Raw genomic sequence first — 27,182 nt, 5'->3', positions numbered from 1 at the left:
ACCAATGTTTTCGACGCTATCCTCACTTGAAATTATTGCCTAGTCATACTTGAAGGTTATTTCCCTAGAAATGCTACTTAGTATTCAAGAGTTACTGGACTTGACAAATTAAACTTAATAATGATAGACAATACGGAATAACTTAAGAACCATATCTAAATTTTTAAGCTCATTTTTTTTTTCATATATCGATCATCATGGAATAAATTTAATTAAACACCTCAAAATTTGCCTTTTTAAATTGTTTGCTAGAGTTTTAGAATTGCCAACATAGGTACGTTTTGTTGAGAGATATTTTTGATAATCTTGATTATTCATTTAAGGTTATCAATGAAAATCCTATTTGATTCAGATAATCGATGATTTCTGAATAATGTTCCATGGCCGACACGTCGCAAAAGGGACATGAAATTTAGAATCGAAAAATCTCGAAAACTGAGATTTTTCTTAATTTCAGGGTTAACGAATTTTTTTATTCAAAATACACTCGGATAAAAGAAAAATATGAAAAAAAGAAAAATATTATCTATCGTTAGTTTTTGTAATGGAAGGTAATATAATAAAATATTTAATTAGATTATTTATTAAAATCTTCAAACAAATAAATTTTTATTGTATTATCAAGATTGAACCAAATAACATTTGATTATATTTTATTTCTCATAATCTTAATTATATGATTATTTAATAATCATATAATCAAAATTATACATAATAATTTGAATCAAATATATCTTAATTAATGTATTCTCTCAAAATATCATGGGCATTTTTTTAAAAATAAAATTCTTCTAGAATTTATGATCTTCATTGTTTTTAATAGTGTTGCCTTTCTGTTTGTTTGTTTTCATATCTAATTTCATCTACAGGTATCAACCTGCATTAAGTACAACGGTCAATTTCTAATCCCCATTGCCTACAATGACATAAGGAAGTCAAAGCCATCAATTTGTTGGTTGATCAAATCGATTCGCACCTGATTGGTATTTTAATTTTTTATACTTTTATTGTCCTTTTTTAAAAAGGTCGTGTTATTATTTTTATTAAAAAATCACTCGTCAACAGTGAGTTTGAAAATATACATATATTTTTGCATCAGTAGGTTATGTAATAAATCAATATTGCCGTGCTATGGAACCTTTTTTTTTTTTTTGTGGGTAAAATTTCTCTCTTTACTTTACCCTCGATTTTATATTAAGAAACATCATCAAAGTTTACATTTTTAGATTTGAAGTTCTTTTATTTTTACTTCTACCGTAATGAAACAATTTAAAACTTAAAAAACTAAAATTGATGAATTATCCTCAAGTGCCTAGCTAAACTTTAGAGAGAGAATCTGCTAGGTTCGGAGTGAAGCGAAACATATACATTAAATTATAAATCTTTTTGTGGTACATATAATTTTATAAAATAACATAAAAATATACCTAGAATCCTTGATAAATTTGAATGATATCATATACAGATAAGAGCCCCATGTGTGACTCCTCTAGCGGTATTCACGCGTATTAGATCACAAACTCGATATGATCCATATAGGTGCTAGTTTCTTGGATCGATAAAATCTTGAAAGCACTACCAATCTCTTTTGATAGAAGAAAACGAAGAAGAAGTTGATGAGAGAGAAATCGAGAAGGAATTCATCATTTGAACTTTTAAACAATATGAAGAATTAAGATCCTAATTAATTCATCATTTATAATTTTCATTATGATAATTCTTCAAATTTTTTATTAATCATCATTGGATGGTTCTTTAATTTTCCAACTGAACACAAACTATATGTTGCGAGATGAGATCTATTATTATATTACTACAAGACAAACAATGATTCAGTATGATGAAATCTCTCTATTTGTACTTTTGCGTCATCAATTGTTCATTTGATCTCTTAAACCGGCATTATTAATTAACTTCGACATGTTAAACAATGTATATTTTTAATGAGTTTTTAACTCGACGTGAGGCACAATTGTGCGCTGCTATATATATATGCTGCACTTGTTCTTCTCCTTTCACCAAATTATTTTTGATTGCAAACAAATTTGGAAATAGCTAATAATCAAACAATGTCTCTCTACTATACCAGCACTACTGTCTCTGCTCCCATGATATCCGTCCTCCCTCGTCGCCCAATGATCGTCGCTGCTGTCGAGCATCGAGGCCTACAGATGTTCCGGCGAACTCTGCAGGTCCGATCATGCAGTGCCACTAGTCATGTAGCTCCGTTGCGGAGGTCGGGGAATTATCAGCCAAGCCTATGGACGGACGAGCGTGTGCAATCCCTCACGAACACCTCCACGGTATGTGAGTGTATATACAGTCGTCGTCGTCGTCGTCGTCGTCGTCGGTCTTCGAAATTTTTGTTTGTAACCTGTAATTGTTTTGTTTTGTGTATAGGTGCAACAAGAAGAGAAACGCGAGAGAATAAACGTACTGAAGGAGCAGACCAGGAATCTGATACGCGAGAAGCAGCAAGTAGCAGAGCAGCTTCAACTGATCGACCAACTGCAACAGCTCGGCGTGGCTTACCACTTCAAAGACGAGATTGCAGACGTTTTAAGTCGTCTTCATGCTTCTTTAGACCATGTGAGCTCGCAGCTGAAGGACGATCTCCATGCCACAGCGCTGCTCTTCAGGCTCCTCAGAGCAAATGGCTTCTCTGTTTCCCAAGGTAATTAATCGATGATCACTAATTAATCAATCTCTTCTCAGTTGTGATCATGCATGTCTGTTGCTGTCTGCAAAACATAGATTTGTTCGAGACATTTAGAGACGAGAATGGAAACTTTGAAGCTCGCTGTGAGAACCAGATCAGAGGGCTTCTGAGTCTGTACGAAGCTTCCTACCTCGAGAAGGAAGGAGAGACTTTGCTGAAGGAAGCCATGGATTTTGCAACAGAGCAGCTGAAAGGATTCATGGAGGGGGGATCTGTTGCTGAGGCTGGCGGTCTCAGAGAACAGGTGGCCCATGCGCTGCAACTTCCACTGAATTGGCGGTTGGAGAGAGTGCAGCACAGGTGGTTCATTGAAGCATGCAGCAGTGGCGACGACACCGTCAACCCTCTCCTTCTGGAGTTTGCTAAGCTCGACTTCAATCTGGTTCAGGACATGTACAAGAGTGAACTCAGAGAGCTCTCCAGGTAAATTAACTAGCAACTAATCAAACTTGCAAAAGAATGATGAGTTTTATATATCATACTCGTAGCATCACAACAACAGATACTACAAGTGTTTGTGATGCCCTTTCATTGATAGGAATATCAAAACTTGTACGAGTATATCCAATAACAATTTCAAAGCTTAATTCCATTTTACATGCAGATGGTGGTCAGAGCTCGGGCTTCCAGAGAAGCTGCCATTTTTCAGAGATAGATTACTCGAGAACTACACGTGGGCACTTGGTTTCTCTTATGAACCAGATAGTCGGAGATGCAGAATGATTGAAGCAAAGGCAGTATGTTTAATTGCATTGTATGATGATATTTACGATGTCTATGGAACCCTGGATGAACTCCAGCTCTTCACTGATGCCGTCAACAGGTGAGAGCGCGCATTCATCATCATCATTCATCAAGCCATGCTTATCTCAACTATCTAAGCTCGAGCGAGTTTTGTTGCAGATGGGACTTAACAGCCATGGACAAGCTTCCAGAGTACATGAAATTATATATGTTTCTTTGCCATCTTCAACTTGGTGCACGAAGAAGGCTATCGTGTGATGAAGGAGAAGGGCTTGGACATTGTGCCAGACTTCAAGATAGCAGTAAATTATAAACACTATTTCAATTTTCTTCTTCTTCATCATCTTCTTTATTACTGAATGAATTGTTGGAATAAAATTTTCAGTGGGGAAATCTATGCAAAGCATACTTTGAGGAAGCAAAATGGTTCCACCATGGCCAAACGCCCGAGCTCCAAGAGTACTTGGAGAATGGATGGATGTCAATCTCTAATCAACTCCTTCTATTTACTGCTTACTGTGCAGGCAAAGACTTAAATGGAGAGGCCTTGAAAAATTTCTCCGGTTACTATGCGATCACACGCTCCTCAGGCATACTTTTCCGACTTTACGACGATATGGGCACTTCCACGGTAAGTAAATATATATATATATATATATATATATATATATATATATATATATATATATATATATATATATATATATATATATATATATATATATATATATATATATATATATATATATATATATAGAATTTTGTTATCCTGCGCGACGCCACAGTGCGCGACTGTGCGCGTCGCGCAGGATAACAACGGTTTTTAATTTTTGTTTATTTTTTTTAAATTTATAAAATAAAAAAATAAAAAAAAATATTTTTTTAAGAGTTTATTTTAGGGTTCAGGCTTTGGTTATAGTGTTAAAACTATTTTTTTTTTTAGATTTTACCTCTGGGGTTTAGGCTTTCCAATTAGGTTATAGTGTTTGGTTTTAAAAAAAAATTAAAATTAAATTAATTTAAGTATTTATTGAGTATTGTAATATGTTAAGGGGATATATTAAGGTATTAAAAATTTATATAAGAAAATGTTAAATTTTTTAATTAATTTTTGAAATTTAAAATATTTAAAAAATTAAAAAAAAAAATAAAAAACTGACCGATCTCCTGCGCGCGCACACAGTCGCGCACTGTGCGAGCGCGCAGGAGATCAAAACTCTATATATATATATATATATATACATACCAATATACATTAATTGGAATCAAACAACATTAACTTACTACAGCATGAGATGGAAAGAGGCGACGTGGCGACGTGTATTCAATGCTACATGCACGAAAAAGGTGTCTCAGAGAAAGTGGCGAGGAGGAAGATAAGAGAATTGATAAGAAAATACTGGAAAGAAGTGAATGGATCTCTTAAATGGGATTCTCCATTAGAAGAGTATTTCAAGAATATAGCAGCTAACATCCCTCGGGCAGCACAGTTTTTTTATCAAGATGGGGATGGATATGGCAAGGAGGATGGTGAAACTAAGACTCAAATTATCTCGCTGTTACTCGAACCTATCCAAATCTAGAATGAGTTTCCGTATAAATGGTACCCTCATAGAGGGATCTATAAAGTATTATTGAATTAAATAAATGAAACGTTTTCTATTTTTATATATCATCTTCAACAAATTTGGCATTTAAAGCTCCATTCTGATTTCTGAAAACTCCACTGAGAACAACATTTCCATTACAAGCGATTCAAGATACGGCTTTGAACATTGACCTCGAGTACTAACAGCGCATTGTTGCGGCTTCCTTGGTTCTTCCTTAATTAACTTTCAAATGCTCTGAACAAAGTAAGCAGACACAAGAACAAGTTGATGATGTCCAAGTACAGCGCCACCGCTGCCCAAATGTACTCATCGTAGGAGTAGCATTTGATCAGGTTATCTATGTCATAGATTATGTATCCACAGAATATAATTGCGGCGATAGCTCCATAAATCATAGTCGATATCTTTCCCAAGTGGAATATCACCTGCAGAAAAAAAAAAGAATTGTCGTCGAAAGTCAAAATTTTGCGATAAAAATAAGCTTGATCAATCGCTGACTTGCCTGGATGAGAGCAAAGAGCATCAGTATGATGATGGCGGAGAATAGAAATGGTCCAAGGAAGCTGAAATCGTGGCCTCTGAAAGCCGTGCAGAAGGTGTACAGGGTGAGGCTCACAACCACTACCACCGTGAGGATCACCGACTCCAGAATTACTTTTCCTGCTCGCCGAGTAGATTTACATGTTAATCTTGTAGCAAATGTGCGATTTTGAGCACATAGATGTTAAGAAAAAAGATGTTTTTTTTAGGGTACCGCTGGTGAATGCACACGTCAACCCGACGGCGAAGCAGATGGAGACCGTAAAAATTCCGAGTAGAAAAAATTTTAAGGGATGGTGCTGATTGTAACAACCACCCTTCTTACTACTACTCTCTAAGGGTAACCGTTACCTAACTACTACTCTACTCACTAGTGTCACTTATGTTATTATTAGCGACACTTAGATTTATCACGGCCCTAGAGGAATTCCTACCGAAAAATTTCGGCAGAGTCTCCCCTGTACCGGTGACCAAATCAACAATACAAACACTATATACACAGCCACAGACGGCTAGAACATATTTTTCCACACCCACGCAGTAATAATAACACAGTAAGTAAAAGAAAACTATTCTAGCAATAGTAAACAAATATCTAACTCCAACAATAGGACATATCAAGCTACAAGTACGGAATAAACTCAATTACAATCCCAACTTCATAATAGTATTTAAACTAAAAGAACTCTAAATAGGAAGTTCTTGATAATTCCTTAACAAACTCTTGATCTCCCCATAGTCCAGCCATCACACACCTTCATCACCACCACCTTGTCGTCTTCCTTTCATACTTTAGCTTTTCCTTTATCTGCAGTAGGAGGAAAAAGAAATCTATAAGCGAAACGCTTAGTAAGTACTAAACTATCTCACAAAAACTCGAAGTGCATAAAAATGCAAACGATAATGAAACTGAAATGCTAAAAGAAAAGCTACATGTACTCATCTAATAGCAAAGTACTCAAATAAACTGCATACTCATGATATACCAGAATAAAGCTGAATACTGGAAATAAAACTAAACATGCTCACTAAACTGATAAGAAAAGTAATGAAATTCATGCTGTATGCTTAGAATTAAAGGAACTAAACTTCTGTTGATTCTAAACATAGGTGGTATTTGTTTCATTTACTTATAGCTTTATACTTGAAATTAATCTTTTAATTTCTTTTTCTTTTTCTTTCTTCTTCTTTTTCTTTTTCTTTCTTCTTCTTTTTCTTTGGGCCCAGGCTTAGTACCATCTTATGCGCGCTCTCTAATATAGACTGAGGTAGCGAGCCTCCAGTCTTACCAGGGCCAAGACCTCGGTCTTATCAGAGCCAAGACCTCGGAATTGGTCACCTGGATTTGTTTAATGACAACCTCGGAAGTCGGGTACTAGCCTCTTACTTTAAATTACTTGTTATCTTTTCTAATTAGACCTTGGTCTTTTCTCTACTCATAACTTCTCATAATCCTCTAAAAAGGTTTAATAGGGCACATAATCATTCCACTAAATACCTGGCTGCTCATGCTTGTTAAAATAGCAAATGAAAACTAAAGAAACTGCTCATGTGTATCTAGTAGTAAGGAAAACTGATCATGCTCAACTCATGGCAATTAAAAGCTGCACGTGCTCAATAATAACAAATGAACACTAGAAAATCTGCATATATGACTAATAAAAAAAATCTGCATATATGAATCTGCACATATGTCTAATAAAAATCTGCACATATGGATACTAAAAATCTGCAAATAAAACAGAATTAAGAACTAATACTGCTCATGCTATTCTATACTGCATACTTTAAATAGAGGCTATTAATCTTGCCTTTTTGAGTTGCAAGGAAGATACTAATCCCATTCTTATACATGGCAGCGAGATGAAACACTAATACTACAAAGTGAACAGCCGAAATTCTCAAAAATCAGCAAGCATAAATAGAACCTGTTTACACACTTTGATTTGCAATCTAGATCATGCAAACCTTCTAGAAAAGAACTAAACTCAACAATAACTAGCATACCTAGCAAATGTTATAGATTAGCTACGCCACTGATTTGTATCTCACAGCAGGAAACAGCATAACAGGTAATCTAAACATTTCTTACTGCGCTTACTTGCTAAGAATTAAAATGAACTCCTTCTATACATTTAAACTCAAACCATAAATTAGCATGCTTAATATGTATGCTACGGAAGGTAAGGAATGAAAGGGAAAACCCTAGCTTATAATCCTGTTCAACAGCAACCCAAGCAAGAAACTTTCGACACAGCAACTTAGCGTGGTAAATTCTGCACAGCAACCTCTAAAGGAAAACTAATGTAGAAATTTCAACACAGCAACCCTAGCTTATTCAAAAGGGAAGCCCTAGCATAAAAATCTGAAAACCTAATGCCCTAACATGGAAAATTCGGTACAGCACACCTTAACACAACAATTTAGCACAGCAAACGCAAACCCTAGCATATACTTCTACTTGGCACAGCAAGATCCGGAAGCAAGGAAACGAAATCCAAAAGTTCGGAGCAACTCCTACCACAGGTGAGTAGTACTTACAATGCTTTCTTGAACTTACAGCCGAAGGAAAGGGCTGCTAGGGTTCGACGAGACTTAAAATCACAACACCTTCTTCGCGTCTACGTGCTCTCCACGTCGAGGAGGTCACGAGGATGAGAAGGATTCTCGGAAAAACCCCCTCGCCGGCCCCAAGCACAGTGCCGTCGCACGCGTCGGGAGAAAGGTAGGAAAGGTTTTGGTCTCGGGGAAAAGAAATTAGGTCTTTTTAAAACTCGGGTTTTATTTATCAACTATAACATATATATTTCTCGCTTCATACTTATTAACAAAACACTTGCAGCTCGGTTGGTTGGTTGCGTTCGGTTAAGTCGGGTTCGGCCGGAGGTCTTGGGTTCGAGTCTCAACTTCCACATTTTTGGTCAAAACTTCTTTCTTTTTGTAAACATACTAAACGACCTCAAAAAATTACGTAAAAATACTCTAAAAATTCCTAAAAATCTCTAGAATATTTTAAAAGTATTTCTAAATGTTTTTGAAGACATTTAGAACTCGAAATAGGGAAATTTGGGTCATTACAATCCCCCATACCTTATAAAATGTTCGTCCTCGAACTTAGAATAGCTCTGGATATCTCTGTCTCATACTGTCCTCCCGCTCCCAAGTGACTTTCTCGTGCTTCTGGTTCTGCCAGATGACCTTCACTAGTAGCACTTCTTTATTTCTTAGTCTTTTGACTGCTCTGTCCACTATCTGTGTAGGTCTGCTCTCATAACTAAGATCCTCTTGGCTCTGCACTGACTGAGGCTGAATCACTTGGCTTGGGTCGTGGAGACACTTCTTTAGCATAGAGACATGAAATACATTATGTATTGCTGACATGTCTTGTGGTAAATCCAGCTTGTAAGCTACTTTCCCAATCCTCTCTATGATCAGGTAAGGTTCTACATAGCAAGGACTTAATTTGCCCTTCTTGCCAATCTCATCACTCCCTTCATAGTAGCAACCTTGAGAAAGACTGAATCTCCTACTTGGAATTCCAGTGGCCTACGGCGCGTGTCAGCATAATTCTTCTGTCTATTCCGGGCAGTCTCAATTCTCTATCTGATCTTGGGAATAGCCTGAGGAGTCTCATCTATCAGCTCTGTCTGAATGCCCAGTTCCACTTCCATTTCTTTTCTTTCACCTGCTTCTTGCCAGCAAATGGGTGATCTGCACTTCCTGCCATACAACGCCTCATAAGGTGTCATCTTGATGGTGGCCTGATAGCTATTGTTGTAGGCAAACTCAGCTAAGCATAGATACTTGCACCAACTTCCCTTTAAATCTAGCACATAAGCTCTGAGCATATCTTCTAACATCTGATTTACTTGCTCTGTCTGTCCATCAGTCTGAGGATGGAAGACTGTGCTGAACTTGAATTTGGTGCATAGTGCAGTCTGAACACATTCCCAAAAGTGAGAGGTGAAGCGCCCATCTCTATCAGAAACGATAGATTTAGGAATTCCATGAAGTCTGATCACCTCATTAACTTATAGTTGTGCCAACTACTCTATAGAGTGGGACACCTTGATGGTTAGAAAATGGGCAGACTTGGTCATTCGGTCCACTATTACCCTTTTCGCATCATATCCATTTGTGGTTCTTGGGAGACCTGTTATGAAGTCCATGGATATGTCTTCCCACTTCCACTCTGGTATTGGAAGAGGTTGTAGAACTCCTCCTGGTCTCTGGTGCTTGTCAGGCAGGTACTGACATACTTAGCAACGTCTCTTTTGAGTCCAGACCACTAGAACCTCTGTTTCACGTCTTGGTACATCTTGGTAGAACCAGGATGCATGGAGTATGGTGTGCTATGAGCTTCTTCTAAAATCTTCCTTCTTAATTCCTCATCATTGGGGACACAAAGGCGGTTCCCCTGATAAAGAACTCCACTGTCTGATACTCGAAACTCTGTATCTTCTTCTTGTATTCCCTGCTTGATCTTCTGGATATCTGGATCTTCACTTTGCTTTCTTTGTATATCCTCAAGCAGGGTCGACTCTAAAGTCAATGCAGAGAGTTGCCCATAAATAATTTCCATACCAAAGTCTATCAACTCCTTCAGTAGGGGTAGGGCTAATGATGACAAAGACATCAAGGATGCACTGGATTTTCTGCTTAGTGCATCTGCCACTTTGTTAGCTTTGCCTGGGTGATAGAGAATTTCACAGTCATAGTCTTTAACCAACTCTAGCCACCTGCGTTGTCTCATGTTTAAGTCCTTCTGAGTGAAAAAGTACTTAAGACTCTGATGGTCTGTGAAGATTCTACACTGAACTCCATACAAATGATGTCGCCAGAGTTTCAGTACAAAGACCACAGCTGCCAGCTCAAGATCGTGAGTGGGGTAGTTCTTCTCGTAGTCTTTGAGTTGTCTGGAAGCATAAGCTATAACTTTTCCTTCTTGCATGAGTACAGCTCCTAAGCCCATCTTGGAAGTATCACTGTAGATGTCAAAACTCTTGTCACTCTCTAGAACAGTCAGAATAGGAGCACTGGTCAATCTCTTCTTGAGCTCTTGGAAACTCTGCTCACATTTATCTGACCATTCAAACCTCTTGTTCTTTCTGGTGAAAGCTGTTAGTGGAGAGGCTATCCTGGAAAAGTCCTCCACGAATTTCCTGTAGTACCCAGCTAAACCAAGGAAGCTTCTGATCTCCCTGGCATTCTTGGGTCTACTCCAGTCGTTGACCGCCTCTATTTTGGCTGGATCTACTTGAATACCTTATTTAGAAATTATGTGACCTAGAAACGTCACCTGCTCTAACCAGAACTCGCACTTTGAGGATTTAGCATACAGCTGCTTTTGCTGAAGGGTCTGTAGTACCATCCTCAAGTGCGTGTCATGCTTCTCTGGGGTTCTGGAATATACTAGAATGTCGTCGATGAACTCAATGACAAACTTGTCAAGGTATTCTCTGAACACTCTATTCATTAAGTCCATAAAGACTGCAGGTGCATTAGTCACTCCAAAAGGCATGACTACAAATTTGTTGTGGCCAGATCTGGTCATGGAAACTGTTCTGGGTGTATCACTTTCTTTCACTTTCAGCTGATGGTACCCAGAGCACAGGTCTATCTTTGAGAACACTGTCGCCCCTCTCAACTAATCAAATAGGCCGTCGATCCTGGGAAGGGGCTACTTGTTCTTGATTGTCACTTGATTCAGAGCTCTATAATCTATGCACATCTGCATAGATCCGCCCTTCTTCTTGACAAACAACACTGGAGCTCCCCGGGGTGAATGACTAGGGCAGATGAAACCCTTGTCAAGTAGCTCCTGAAATTGTTCTTGTAACTCTTTTAGCTCTGCTAGAGAAATTTGGTACAGAGCTTTTGAAATTGGGCTAGCGTCAAGAACCAATTCAATTTCAAACTCCGCTTCTCTGTTGGGAGGTAGTCCAGGTAGCTCTTCTAGAAATACCTTTGAATATTCACAGACTACCCGAACGTCTTCCTGCTTGGGTCTTTCTTGTTATCTTTGTCCTTCCAGTTCTGATTACTTGACTGGGGCCCTGTTTCCCCACTATCTTGTCCTCGATCTTGACTGACTTGTGTTGCGTTTGTTGTGTCTTGATGCTGTTCAGATAGTACTCACTAATACCCTGCTGACCAGCTCTTCACCAATCTGTGGTCGGTGAGTTTCACTACTCACATTAAGTGTTATTTCTGGTCTCAGCATTTGGAGCATCAGTCTGACTCGTTCTTTCACTGTACTTACTAACTCTAGGCAAAGGCAAGCTAGCCTGTTGAATCTTTTGACCGCTTCTTCTACTGGTAGGTCACCTTGTCTAAATTCTATAAGCTCTTCATAATGTTTATTGGTGATCCGTTGACGGAAAAATCCTTTATAAAACTCTATCTCGAAGTCAACCCAGCTCATCTGGTTGACTGCTCTCTTACTCTTAACTCTCTCCCACCACATACAAGCATCTCCAGATAGGCAGAAAGAGGCACACTTAACCTTCTCGACTTCTGGCCAGTCAAGAAGCTCCATTGTGCTCTCAAGTGTCTTGAACCAAGCCTGGGCATCCCAGGGTCAGTCGTGCCTAAGAAACTATCTGGCTTCAGCTTCAGCCACTGTATCAGGGATGCTTCTTGTCTTCTAGGAGTTGTGGAGACTTCCAGGGCAACTGATGGGACTTCAGTCACCACTGGAGTCTCCGCAGTGACGACTCGGGGAGGGGAAGGAACTGATTGTTGATTTGCCATCAGATTGGCAATTACTTGCTGCTGGTCTGCTACTTGTTTCTGGAGTTGAGCCACAACTTCAGAAAGATTGGGCTCAGTTGCTCTGGGAACTTCGTTCTCTTGAGCTGGTTCTTCAGTATGGGCAGTACGGGGACGTCCTCTTCTTGCCATCTAATTATGCAAAGGAAAAGGCTTGATATCTTCTCTAACCCTTCTAACATACATATATATATGGATCAAGAAAGGAGAAACAATAACTTCTATCTTACTTAAGTACTCATAAGCAATTACTCTGTACTACAGTTAATAATAAGGAAAGTAATAAAAGAAAGAATTTAAATACTTTCTTACTTGAAGACGGCAAGGTTGATGCTGATGTGTGTGTGATGCTGGAGAATGAGACCTGCTCTGATACCAACTGTAACAACCACCCTTCTTACTACTACTCTCTAAGGGTGATCGTTACCTAACTACTACTCTACTCACTAGTGTCACTTATGCTATTATTAGCGACACTTAGATTTATCACGACCCTAGAGGAATTCCTACCGAAAAATTTCGGCAGAGTCTCCCTTGTACCAGTGACCAAATCAACAATACAAACACTATATACACAGCCACAGGCGGCTGGAACATATTTTTCCACACCCACGCGATAATAATAACACAGTAAGTAAAAGAAAACCATTCTAGCAATAGTAAACAAATATCTAACTCCAACAATAGGACATATCAAGCTACAAATACGGAATAAACTCAATTACAATCCCAACTTCATAATAGTATTTAAACTAAAAGAACTCTAAATAGAAAGTTCTTGATAATTCCTTAACAAACTCTTGATCTCCCCATAGTCCAGTCATCACACACCTTCATCACCACCACCTTGTCGCCTTCCTTCCATACTTTAGCTTTTCCTTTATCTGCAGTAGGAGGAAAAAGAAATCTATAAGCGAAACGCTTAGTAAGTACTAAACTATCTCACAAAAACTCGAAGTGCATAAAAATGCAAACGATACTGAACTGAAATGCTAAAAGAAAAGCTACATGTACTCATCTAATAGCAAAGTACTCAAATAAACTGCATACTCATGATATACCAGAATAAAGCTGAATACTGGAAATAAAACTAAACATGCTCACTAAACTGATAAGAAAAGTAATGAAACTCATGCTGTATGCTTAGAATTAAAGGAACTAAACTTCTGTTGATTCTAAACATAGGTGGTACTTGTTTCATTTACTTATAGCTTTATACTTGAAATTAATCTTTTAATTTCTTTTACTTTTACTTTTCTTTCTTCTTCTTTTTCTTTTTCTTTCTTCTTCTTTTTCTTAGGGCCCAGGCTTAGTATCATCTTATGCGCGCTTTCTAATAGAGACTGAGGTAGCGAGCCTTCAGTCCTATGAGGGTAAAGACCTCGGTCTTACCAGGGGCAAGACCTCGGAATTGGTTACCAGGATTCATAAACTCAAATACTTAAGTCTGGAGGTTTAGAGTTCAAATCCCGGGGGAGGCAAAAATCCACTGCTAGAGGTGGAAAGTCCTAGTGAGTAACGACACGACCAAAGGGTCGTCGGTCGACGACATGAGAGGTCACCAAATGGGCCGACGACATAAGGGGCCGCCAGTGGACCACCGCAAGGGCCGCCCAAGAGGCCAAAGGGTCGGGTCGTTACAATAAAAGGCACCTTTTTATTATAACGACCCGACCCCGAACTCTAGACCTCCAGGCTTAAGTACTAGAGTTTATGAATCCTGGTAACCAAGTGAGAGCCTCTCACTTGGCTACCAGGATTCATAAACTCTAGTACTTAAGCCTGGAGGTCTAGAGTTCGAATCCTGGGGGAGGCAAAAATCCACTGTCAGGGGTGGAAAGTCCTAGTGAGTAACGACACGGCCAAGGGTCGTCGGTCGACGACATGAGAGGTCGCCAAATGGGCCGACGACATAAGGGGCCGCCAGTGGGCCGCCGCAAGGGCCGCCCAAGAGGCCAAAGGGTCAGGTCGTTACACTGATAGTAGTAGTAGAGCGGGCACAGGACTGTCAACATCGGACAATTTCCACACAAATTGATGCATATTTTATCAGATAAAGTATATTTTTGGAAGTATAATAGAAAATTAGGGTTCGAAAAGAGGAATGAGGGTTTTCTTGGTACCGATGAAGGGAAGAAGGATAAGGAAGATGTAGAGGCCGAGGCCGGCGCTAGAGGAGACTTATTTAGACCTAATTCTTAAATATTGATGAATAATTCAAAATGAGCAATTCTCTCTAGAGTCAAAACTTATTTATTACTTGGAGATAATGTTGAGATTGTAAGATTACAAATATAGTCCCACATTGAAAATACATGGGAAAGATCATGAGTTTATAAGAAAAAAATATCTTCATTGGCATAAGATTTTTTGGGGAGAGCTCAAGAGCAAAATCATGAAGGTTTAGTCTTAAAGTAGATAATATCATACTATTATGAGGATATTTTTTTTAAAATTCTACAATTAGTATCAGAGCCCTACAGCTCTGAAAGTACTTAATCGTTTTTCGAGCACTTTTAAAAATTTTCTTTTCTCTTATTCTTTTTTAACTCTTTTTCCATCACTACTAATCCCAAGACGAGAGTCTTGAAAATTTACTTGTTTTATTGTTTGATACAAGGATATCGAACTCCTACCAGAAGGGTATAGCACCATCCAACCTCCACTATTCAAAAGAGAGAACTTCAGTTATTGGAAGAACATAATGGAGTGCTATCTTAAATCTAACATTGAGCTGTGGTTTACAATACTAAAAGGCTACACACCTCCAACAAAAGATGGGGTACCACTATAACCAAAAGACTAGACTCCCCTAATGATCAAGAAGGCACAACTAAACTACAAGGCGATCAACATCATTCAGTGCAGGCTCACAATGGAGGAGTTGAACCGAGTCGACCCCTACAACAACGCTAAAGATTTGTGGGACTGCCTAGTAAAGCTACACGAAGGGACCGATGAGTCTAAGGTAAATAAAAGAGACCTATTTCTAAATAATTTATTTAATATTAAAATGCTCTCCGGAGAGGCGGCTTCGTAACTCCATACTCTATTAAAGGACATCCTCAACGGTCTCCATTTGATCGGACACAACCTGGAGAACCACGATACAATAAGGTACGCACTAAATACTTTTCCGCAGAATACTTTGTGGGTATCAATAGTAGATGTTTACAAAGTTTCTAAGGGCCTTTCAATTTTTAAACTAGATGAGTTATTCTGCGAATTAGAATTACACGAACAATTTAATGTGAGCAAGTCGAGAAAGGAGTCGCTTTGTATGCAGGTCCAAGTAAGGAAATCAAATCAAGAACAAAGATCAAATCAGAAAGTGAGTTAGATTCTGATTCAACAAATGAAGAAGAACTGGTCAACATGACCCGGAGATTGCTAATAAAGAAGAAATTCAAAAGAAGCATCAAAAGGACACCGATCAACCAAGCACAAAACAAATAAGAAATGATTTGTTACGGATGCAACAAGAAGGGGCATTTCAAAAATGAATGTCCAAACCGGAAGGAAGAAAGGCCCAAGTCAATAAGAAAGAAGAAAGCCCTCCAAGCGACATGGGACGAGACATCTTCCGACGAATTCGATATGGAAAAACCGAAGTACTCGAGCCATCTTGCATTTATGGCAAGAAACGAAGACTCCGAACCCGAGGAAGAATACGAGTCCGAAACTGACACCGAGTCCGAGATCGACATCGAGTCTGAGAGAAGCCACGGATCTGCATCTATCTCCCAAGGTCCAAATATGGTAACAATTTGTTCAAAGTCAAATTTGCTTAAAGTAGTTAAATGTTTATTTAAAAAATTATCAAAATTTGAAGAAAAAATAACTTGCTACTTAAGGAAATAGACCACCTTAAAAAGCAAGTTAACTTGAGTAACTCGACTAACCAAATTCAAGTTGGAACTTCAACTCAAATTGTAAAACTTGAGGAAGAAAACTCCAACTTGAAAGGTCAAGTCAAGCAATTCAAGAAAACGTTGGAAAAGTTCGAATCGGGATCCAAGTATCTAAACATGTTACTTAGATCACAACAAGCCGTATATAACAAATCAGGATTTGGCTATAAACCAAATAAAACAAACAAACCATATTTGTCCTTAGTTAGTCAAAATGTTAAAAGTCAAGTCCAAGCATGGGTTCCAATAAAACATTTAACCAAACCAACTAAACCAAATCTTTATTTGATCCCTAAGCATCATATTCACTACTTAGATAGACCATATCTAAGCTATGACTTAGGGAGAGCAAATTGAAAAATGGATCAACCAACTTGATCAATCTACTATACATGATTTGGATTAGGTTTATTTCTTTTTCTTTTTGCTTAGAACGATTAGTTAAAAAAGTTTACCAAACCCTATAACATAGCATCAGAATGGATTATATTGGGATGATAGTACATCAAGGAAGCATTGTCAAAGACATGTCTGGGCTGAATCTTGTGTATTCTACTTGGTGCACTAGACTTAATGGATCTGACCGAAGCTACCCCAATAAAAAATGGGCTAGTTAGACCAAAACTTAGTATTAAGTTTTTTGGGTAGGACTATTTTAGAAAGTATTCAGCAAGTGGTCCACCGTTGATATACAAGAAGGTCATATACCTCGCCACTAAACTGAAAAATTATCCTTAGGAAACCTACTTGATTAACCCAAAACTAATTTTGAATCTAACATGGGTTCAATAACCTTTTTCAAAATTTTAATTCAAATTCAATTAAATTAAATTAACATTCAAATTTAACTTTAATTAAAATTTAATTTAATTAATAATAAAACACACAAATATAATTATTAAAATTATTAAATTATTTAAAAAAGAATAATAAAAAAACTTAATTATTTTTAAAACTTAATTAAAAATTCTTTATTTTAAAACTTAATTAAAATTATTTTTTTTAAAAAACTTATTTTAAAACTTACTTAAATTATTTATTTTAAAACTTAATTAAAATTATTTATTTTAAAACTTAATTAAAATTATTTATTTTAAAACTTAATTAAAATTATTTTAAAACTTAATTAAATTATTTATTTTAAAACTTAATTAAAATTATTTTAAAACTTAATTAAAATTATTTTAAAAACTTAATTAAAATTATTTTAACATTTAATTAAATTATTTAAAAAATTTAATTAAGATTATTTTAAAAACTTAGTTAAAATTATTATTAAAACTTAATTAAAGTTATTTTTTTAAAAAACTTAATTAAAATTATTTTTTAACTTATTTTTAAAATTATTTCAAACTTAATTAAAATTATTTTTAAAACTCAATGGAAATTATTAAAATTTAATTAAAAATTACCCTAAAATTTTAACTTAAAAACACTTAACTTAAAATTGTTTTTAAACTTAATTAACATTACCTTAAAATACTACCTGACAGCCAAACTCATAAATTTGAACATCCTTTAATCAAAATTTGGTTCAACTCCTACGTTATATGTAGGAATCCAAAGCTTTGGATAAATGGATCTTAAACAGCGGCTGCTCCAGACATATGACTGGGGATCAGCACAAATTCACAAATATTGAGTTCAAAAATCTAGGATCAGTTGCCTTTGGAAACGACGGTAAACTAAAGGTAATTGGTACAGGTGAAATTCAATTACAATCAAATATATCAATTTAAAAGGTTTTGCTTGTTAAATATTTTAATTATAACTTGCTTAGTATAAGTCAATTATGCGATTTTGGATTCAAAGTAAAGTTCTTATCTTCTGAATATCTAATAAATTACACTGAATCAACTAATATATTGCTAAAAGGGTTTAGGGATAAAAATATTTATTTAATTAATCTACCAAAAACATTACCCAAGTGTTTTCTAACTCATCACGAAGAAACTTAGTTGTGACATAGGAGACTAGCTCATACTCATATTAGGAATTTATTAAAATTAAACAAAAATAGATAGTTAAAGGACTACCGAAATTAGAAAATCCTGAAAATAAAATATGTAATCCTTGTCAACAAGGAAAATATATTAAATCAACCCATAAATTAACTAATCAAAATAGAACTAATAAAATACTTGGATTATTACATTTAGACTTATTCGACTCTCATGGAATAAAATCACTAAATTGAAGTCTTTATTTGTAAGATATCGGAAAATTTAAATAATAGGACTATTTGGGAAATAACCTTATAAAATTTTTCTGGAATTTTTAGAAATTTTCTGAGAAATTTTCCGAGCTCGTAAGACGGGTTTTGAGGGGATCAATTTCGGATTCGGACTAAAGCCTGTTTGGGATACTCGTTTAAGTGGGGAAATGCTCATTTATATAAATTCCATTTCTTTTCATATTTCCTTTTCCCCAAACGTCGATCCATCCTCTCACCCGAACCCTTCTTTTCCTCGACTCCTCTCCTTCTCGTTCTCTCTTGCGAGCGGATCTGCTCTTGCGGGCGGAGCTGTGGCGATCGACGACATCGCCGGAGGAGCTCGTCGCCGGAGATTACCAGAGGTCGAACAAGGAGGCGGATCATTGGTCTCTTCTTTTCAATCCCTTCCCGAGCCCTTCTCCCTACGCTTGCCGACCCTTTCTTTCTCGATCGACGTCGCTGGATCAAGCCAGATCCACCGATTTGCCGACAGGAAGAGGCGTTTCGGGATCCGAGGGTAAGTGATCGATTCTTTCTCTGTTCTGTTCTTCGATTTGTGCCTAGCTTCGAGTCTTCTTCCTTGATTCTTACCTTTCTCTTTGACTGTTGGCGATCTCAGGTAAGGTTAGGTGGTTGATTCAATTGGTGTTTGGATTGGTGATCTTTTTGCTTGATTCATTGATTGAGCCGATTGATCCAGTGAGATAGGTTCTGTGAAGGTGATCTTGGGTCTCCTCTTCCTTGTTGCTAACTGAGGTCCCGGTTGAAGGTGAGTTCTAGTTGGAATTATGTGTTGCTTGATCAGAGATCACCATTTCATGTTGATATGTGATCTTTGCTTGATTCCTTCTTGATCCGGGTGATCCAGCAGGTTGAGTACGGTGGGGTTGTTGGTTGGTGGTGAGTAATTGCATCCGGGCAGAGAGGTAGATTCCAGCAGCTCATTCAGCAGGACCACTTTCCGGCAGCCCTCTTGTTGGCTGAGCTTGAGGTATTGTGTATTGATTGATACATGTTCTACAGGAATTAGGTTTATTGATTAGTTGAATGTAGGCTTGATTACATGATCATGTGTAGATTAGGGTTAGGGTGTATGATTAGATTGATTTAGGTATGTTTTGGAATACATGATTACTAGATGGTTAGTGATTATGTTTAGATTTATTTGTTTATATTAATCTAATGGAATGATTAGGGTTAAGGTAATTAACCCTAGTCAACCGTTGGATTACTAATCTAATTGATGATTAGGGATTAAATAACTAACCCTAATTGACCATTGGATTTAATTAGGTAAATTGAGATTTTATTGGTTAGGGTTTTGCCCTAATTTAGTTTTAGGGATTTTATTTAGCTATTCATTTGGATGTAGCTAAATAAAATATATATCTTGTTTGTTGACACAGGACTCTGATTCGAGACGGGCGTCTCGACCTTGGATCGCTTGGTTGTACCTTCTATTTGAGGCGGGTACCCTTTGATTTATCTCTTGATAGCGTCTTATGATATGTGCAGTTTATATATAATTACTAGTGGTAGATGGTAGATTATCTCTCCCTTGGTCTTGGCTTAGTTGATACCTATCACATGCTTTTTCTGTTAGTTGCTTTACTTTAGAACTGGATGCCTTTATCTTTTGCCATGTGTATATAGGTTCATAGAGATGGATATTTATAATGCTTATCTACACTTGATTAGTTGCTGGGGATACTTGTTATATGTTGTTGGATTTGCGTTGCTTATATCATTGTTATACACATGCGTATGTGTTATTGGCACCTACGCATATGGAGGAGGTTATGTCCAGGTATGACATATTATAGCCGCACGCACCATATCGCATGATTGCATGCTGGGCGATTGACGACTCCATTATTGTTGAGCTCGTCGGCCGGCTACATGAGGGCCTGCACACAGCGTGACCACTGCATGGGTAGTGGCACAGCACTCAGGGTGTGTATGGTAGGTTGCTCGGTGGTGCACCGCCGGGGTGCTCATGGGTAGCACGATACAGCGGGGTTGCAGCCGGAATCCCTCCCCGTCATCGCGTACCTGGAGATGAGAGCATTCGCGCTCCCTCACTCGCCACTCATCGTGGGTAGTGACGGTGGAGTGCATGTCACACCCTACCCACTGGTCTCGCCATGCGTGAGACTGGCGTCAGGGGTGACCATGTCATATTGCATCATATGCACGGATTGCATTCTTTATGATTGATGCATTTTGGTGATTGCATATGATTAACATGCATACAGGATACATGCTTTTGCTTTGACTATTTTTATCTGTGTATGTTCACAGTCAGTTGCACAAGCCTCGTAGGTGAGTACAGTTTATTTCAGTTATGTATTTTCTTATTATTCTTGCTATAAACTGTACTTTATGCCTATTGCTGGTTATTACAGTTTATTTCAGCTATGCATATCTGTTATACTGTTAGGAGACTGTATCGTAGGTTGTACTGTTAGGAAACTATACTATATGCTCTATGGTTTAGTGTACTGTACCATAGGATGTTACTGGTGGATATATGTTGCTGTACATATCTATTGGATTACCTGCTAAGTTCTTTGAACTCACCCCGTTGTTACTATTTTTCAGGTTGAGGCCGTCGGGAGATATTCCAGTCGCTAGCCCCATTATCGCGAGGATTTTCTTTGTCGGATTATATTTTGCTTTTGCATCTTATATACTTGTATTGTGGGTTTGTATTGTGAACATTGAACATTCGGGTTTGCTACTTTGTTTTTTGCTGCGGATTTTCTCATTACTTCATGGATTTTGTTTTCTTAGTTGAAGTGGAGTAGGATGTTTACATATATCTTTGAGGATTCTTTATCGTCTTTCTATATTAAACTGCGTGGATTGATTATATGTTGAACTGTGTGGAATGTTGATATAAACTGCGTGGTTTGTTTCTTATTTGTATTGTATTGTTCCGGCCATGTGTGGCCGAGGTATAGATATATGTATTCTGGATTCATATTGTCAACCGTACAGGGGAGATGCTATCGAAATTTCTTCTGACAGGGACTACCTGGGGCGTGACATTATTGCTTAGTAATAATAGATGACTATTCTAAATACACTTGGGTTAAATTCTTAACTCATAAATATGAAACTTTTGAAATATTTTGTAATTTCTACAAACAAATAGAAAATGAAAAGGAGATGGAAATTAAGAAAATTAGGAGTGGTAATGGAGGCGAATTCAAGAATCAAAATTTTACAAACTTTTGCTTAGAAAATGATTATCATCATGAATTTTCATGCCCAAAGACTCCACAACAAAATGGTTTTGTAGAACATAAGAATAGAACATTACAAAAAGCTGCAAGAACAATGTTAAATGAATATAATTTACTTAAATATTTTTAGGATGAAGTTATTAATACAGCTTGTTATGTCCAAAATAGAACTATAATTAATAAATTTCTAAATAAAACATCTTATAAGATTTATTTTAATTAAATTTCAAACATAAAATATTTTAAAGTATTTGGATGTAGTGTACATATTTTAAACCTTAAAGATTACTTAGGGAAATTCACTTCAAAAACTCAACAAGGAATTTTTATTGGTTATTCATCTACAAGTAGAGCCTATAGAGTTTACAATAAATCTACCTTAACAATTGAACAAACCACTAATATAACTTTTGATGAAAATATAAATAATATCACAACTAATAATCAACATAGTTCTATAAATCAAGAAGAAGAACAAATAACACAAACTAAACAGTCTGAAAAATCTAACTTATGTACAATAAAATCAAATCCTAATCATCCAATTGAACAAATCATAGGTAATCCCGAATTAAGGGTTCAAACAAGATCAACCTATAGGAACTTAAGTTAAATCGAACTAATATCTAAAATTGAACCAAAAATTGTAAATGATGCATTGTCAAAACCCAACTAGATAATTGCAATGCAAGAAGAGTTAGGTCAATTTGAAAGAAATCAGGTTTGGGATCTAGTACCTCCACCAAAAGGAAAATTAGTTATTGACACCAAATGGGTATTTAGGAATAAGTTAAACGGTAAAGGAGAAATCATAAGGAATAAGGCCCGACTAGTTGCCAAAGGGTTTAGTCAAGTCAAAGGACTAGATTACTGTTAGGACATTCGGATGGCTAGAGAGGGGGGTGTGAATAGTCTCCTTTAAAAATCCAATCAATTTCCTCACAAGAGTTTGTTAGCACAGCGGAAATAAGTAAAATGAAAACTGATGCAAGGAAAAGAACAAACCACCACTAACAAACCGATGTATGAGGTTCGGGGATAACTTGCCCCTACTCCTCGGCGTTCCCGTAAGGTGGACGATCCCTTGATCTTTCGATAGATCACACCCCAGACAAAATTCAGCTAAGTGTTTCTCCTTCTCGGTGGAGTAACCTCTCCACAAAAGTCACAGAATAGATTTGAAAACAAAGCACAATGACTTACAGAGTTTTGTGGCTAATGGAATGAACAAATGAAACTTACAGCCACGAAGCAAAACGCATGCAAAGACAGAAGGAAGTCTTCAGTCAAGAGCTCAACAACACAGTCTCTTGCATGATCGACAGAGAGTTTTTTTAGAACCTTAGCAAACCTCTCTTCTTCCTTCTTCTTATTATGCTTTCTCACTGTCCCGAATCACTGTCACCTGTGTCGAATCACTGCAATCAACTCAGGCGTCGCCAATCACTCTTCCTTCTCATCTGGTTCTCTGAACTCACACCAATACCATCCATGGTCTTCACTGGTGTCTCTGAGCTCGAACCAATGAGCAAGAGTCCAACTGATCGCGGCCATTGAACGTTGAAGCTCGAATTGCATCACTTACAGTGAAATACAGCATAAAGGCCACTTGTTCTTATTCTTCTGATGGAGCTTCATTTGAAATTAACCAATGACACGATACCTGCAACCTGTAACTTAAAAATCTCACAGCAGATGATTTGATCAGGTGAATCAAAAGTGAATCAGAAATATCAGAGAAGCAGCAGAAACAAACGACATGTTGTGAATCGGTCAACAGACCGATCCATAGTTCTCTGGATCGATCAGGACTCATCCTGATCGGTTCGAAGAGTCTCGACGGTCCGTGGACCGATCGGCTATGGGAGGATCGGTCCACGCATCGATCCCTCGCTTTGAGTCCCGTCTTTCGATCGCTTTTTCGATCGGCAGACGATTCGATAACCCACGAATGCTTCAGGATCACCGATCGGTCACGAGACCGATCAGTGACTAATCAGTAACTCTCCGTGAGGCAGACCGATCCAGGTTGTCTGGATCGGTCAACAGACCGATCCAATGTCCTTGTGTTAGTTTTAGAGCCTCCCATCCCTAAACCCTAACGTCTTCCCGGTTCGAGAACGAGCTACCAAGCCCTCTCGACCTAGTTCGAGAACGAGCCGAGCCCTCTCCGACTTCATCCGGTCCGAGCGTATCACTGGATCGGTCACCAGACCGATCCAGGTTTAGAGCTCCCAGCCCTAAACCCTACCTGGTCCTGAGAACGAGCCACCGAGCCCTCTCTGACCTAGTCCGGAGAACGAGCTGCCGAGCCCTCTCCGACTTCGTCCGGTCCAGAGAACGAGCTACCGAGACCTCTCTGACCTAGTCCGGAGAACGAGCTGCCGAGCCCTCTCCGACTTCGCGTGCCAAGTATCCATACTTGGACTTTTCCTCTCCTCATGATCAACCTTGATCATTAATCAGTCTGAGTTTAATTAATATCTGATACAAACTTAAATCAGTGTCAACATCAAAATAACGGCCAGGTCAGACTGTATCAACAATCTCCCCCTTTTTGTTGTTTGACAACATGATTTAAGTTTAGATCAGAAATGTTCATATTTCCATATTTTCCTAATTTTAGGGGAATCAAGATCCTCCCCCTAAGACAGATACAACACCATTGTAAGGATAGAGGAATCAAGGTCCTCCCCCTAAAGCCAAACTTCCATTTATCTTTAAACTTAGTTATCTTCTCCCCCTTTGTCAAACACCGAAAAGGTGCGAATTAGGTAAGAGAACGTTAAGGACTCCCCCTTAACCCATATTGTCTTTTTCTTAATTCACCTAGAATACCTCTACGTGTATTATAAGACAGTGATAAAGAAATAAGAGACATACAAGACATGACATATGAACAGCATATTAAAAACCAATAAGAAGTGAAACATACGGAAAACAAGAGGATGAACAGCATACATAGATGAAATGAACAAGTATCCAGGTCAGACATAAATATCCAACAAACAACATCCAAAACATAGACAGTCAAGATGACATCAAAGAACAATATGTATCAATCAGCCTCCTCATCATGAGGAGCATCAGCATCATCAATGGGAGGAAAGGGTCCCTGAGGCGGCATGCCGCTGCTCGAGGATGGATAGCCCGGGAAATCCTGCGGACCATCTCCAGCGCTTCGGCGCCCAGACCTTCGTGGTCAACCTGATCGGCCTCCTGATCCTGCGCGAGATGGGCGTGCTGCTCACCTCGATCATGGTCGCCGGCCGCTCCGGCTCGGCGATCACCGCCGAGATCGGCTCCATGCGCATGCGCGAGGAGGTCGACGCGCTCTCGCGGAGGTCCCCGTGGTAACTCACCTAGAGCTCTCCCATCCTTCCACCGAACATCCCCATTTTGTTCTATGATGCCAGACTTGGAAAATACCCGTTTCCCAAGTCTGCAATCTTGCCTGACCATCTTGACTATTCTACCCTTGGACACATCAATCTGAAGGGTCTCGAGCCAATCTGTAATTATATGCCCATAAGGCATATAAACAGTGAAGCTGTTTGGCTCGCTATAGGAGAGACACCGACGCAATCCATAAAGCATCAGGCAGTGATACGGTCGGATCTCAGACAATGGTTTAGATGTGATAGGCAGAAGGCAGTTTGTGACAATTTTAAAAAGAATGTAGTCTTGAGGAGATAATCTCAAGGCTGCAAAAGTAGGGAAGTCAACATCTAGCTCATTAAGGCCACCCGGTCTAGGATGTCTGAAGAAGTACTCATAAATATCGTCAGATGAGATATCAAAAGGTGGAGGTAAAGGATCGGGTAAGTCAGGATATATCGAAAAGACATTACCGGAACACCTCCGACAACCGAGATAGTCAAAGAAGGATGAGAAACTGAAATCAAGGGTCTGCTTAGCAACTCTTGTTTTATAACTTACATCATTAGTTTGATGAAGGTTGTTATAAAACTCAGAGACTAAGTCATAGTTGATATCCCTTTCTAAGTAGACAAGTGAGTCAAGTTTGTAGTAAGCAATGATTTCTGACACAGTTGGACAAAATTCGTCCATGAATTTATGATCTACAGACCTACAAGGAAGTAATTTAAAGGTCCGTTGTTTAAAAGCTTGCTCAAAATGGTGGTTAGGGAATCTCCCCAAGACAGATGGTTGAGGACGAGAGGGAGCCTTAGACTTAGACTTCTCAGGTGACTTAGAGGTCCCCTCACCCACTTGTTTCTTCCTAAGATTTAACAATGGGATACAATGGGAAGTAAATGAGCACCGGAGCCACCAACACCCGAAACACAAATCACAAATATGGTGAGAAATGAAATCAAAATGCTAAGTTCTAGAGAAGTAAGGAGTTACCTTGGTGCCATTGAGCTTTGGCTAGGGCTTCGGCTAGGGTTCCGGCGTGCAAAGAGAAGAGAAGAGGTGAGGTGTAGGGAAGAGTCGGCTAGGGCTTATGCGTGAAAGAAGGAAAGAAAAGATCGGGAAAATTTAAGGGTTTACTGATGAGTGTACAGTTGATGAAATGATCGGACGGCTGTCCGATCAGGAGGTATCAGGAGCCTCCTGATCGGTCCCTGGACCGATCCAGGAACATCCTGATCGGTCCGCAGACCGATCAGGAGACGATCAGTACTCGCTGATCGGTTCTTGGACCGATCAGAAAATGACCAGTGGCCTTGCATACCGGATTGATCTGATCGGTCTCCAGACCGATCAGGGAACTCTCTGATCGGTCTATAGACCGATCAGAAGAGGATCAGTAGCGGGCTCTGCGTGCTACGCTGACCTGATCGGTCCGTAGACCGATCAATGTCTGATACTTAGATCTCTCCAGTAATTTCAGGAACTGAAATTAGTAATTTCAGTAACTGAAATTCATAGAGATGTTCGATAATTCGTGGAAGTTTCTCTAGGAAAACTTCTAAGTTCAGAACCTAGAACCTGGAGGATTTACAAGCATAACTATTACCTAAAAATTATGGTCTAAACTTGTTTATAGCCCTAAAGTTGCAGATATTTAGAAAACAGATAACTTAAGGCCTGAAAACTGAAATTTTCGACCTTTGTTATGTTCAGTTTCAAGTTTGTCAAAATATAACCAACTTACTATCACTTGTTATCATTCTTTCAAGGACTTGTCCTAGTATCATTCAAAATCATGAAAAGCATCGTTCAAATGTATCAAACAGTCCATCATCCAAAGTTTCATAATTTCTAGGTAAAGGTCCAACTAAGTTTCCTTGGTTGGAATATATGAGTAAGATCTAGGAACCAAATACACATGAATTATGTAATGGTCTTCCCCATACTCAATTTATGTCTCTTCAACCTAATTATTCAAGGGATGCATGATACATTTTGAATAATTCGGCTGATCCTAGCATCTCACCCCATTTCTAGCAAATAAAA

The 27,182-nt window shown here is 38.2% G+C and overlaps 2 protein-coding genes across 2 annotated transcripts; one reads left to right on the top strand and one right to left on the bottom strand.

The window, feature by feature from the left end:
• Window positions 1-2,041: 2,041 nt before the first annotated feature.
• LOC121993843 ((+)-epi-alpha-bisabolol synthase-like) lies at window positions 2,042-5,133 on the top strand. Its single transcript, XM_042548134.1, has 7 exons — window positions 2,042-2,303; window positions 2,401-2,674; window positions 2,755-3,142; window positions 3,324-3,542; window positions 3,623-3,765; window positions 3,849-4,094; window positions 4,753-5,133. Exons 1-6 carry the CDS (start codon window positions 2,070-2,072, stop codon window positions 3,875-3,877), a joined length of 1,287 nt encoding a protein of 428 aa, XP_042404068.1. The 5' UTR covers window positions 2,042-2,069; the 3' UTR covers window positions 3,878-4,094; window positions 4,753-5,133.
• A 99-nt stretch (window positions 5,134-5,232) lies between these two features.
• Window positions 5,233-16,091, bottom strand: LOC121994729 (protein LIFEGUARD 2-like). Its single transcript, XM_042548668.1, has 6 exons — window positions 15,992-16,091; window positions 14,508-14,564; window positions 14,362-14,389; window positions 5,828-5,937; window positions 5,576-5,733; window positions 5,233-5,498 (listed from the first exon to the last, which is right to left on the bottom strand). The coding sequence occupies exons 1-6, from the start codon at window positions 16,089-16,091 to the stop codon at window positions 5,292-5,294; spliced, it is 660 nt and encodes a 219-aa protein (XP_042404602.1). The 3' UTR covers window positions 5,233-5,291.
• Between the last annotated feature and the right edge of the window lie 11,091 nt (window positions 16,092-27,182).

The sequence above is a fragment of the Zingiber officinale genome, chromosome 6A, assembly GCF_018446385.1.
Source record: "Zingiber officinale cultivar Zhangliang chromosome 6A, Zo_v1.1, whole genome shotgun sequence".
NCBI classification, from domain to species: Eukaryota; Viridiplantae; Streptophyta; class Magnoliopsida; order Zingiberales; family Zingiberaceae; genus Zingiber; species Zingiber officinale.
Note: the sequence above shows the minus strand (reverse complement) of the source record. Positions and strands in the feature narration are given on the sequence as shown.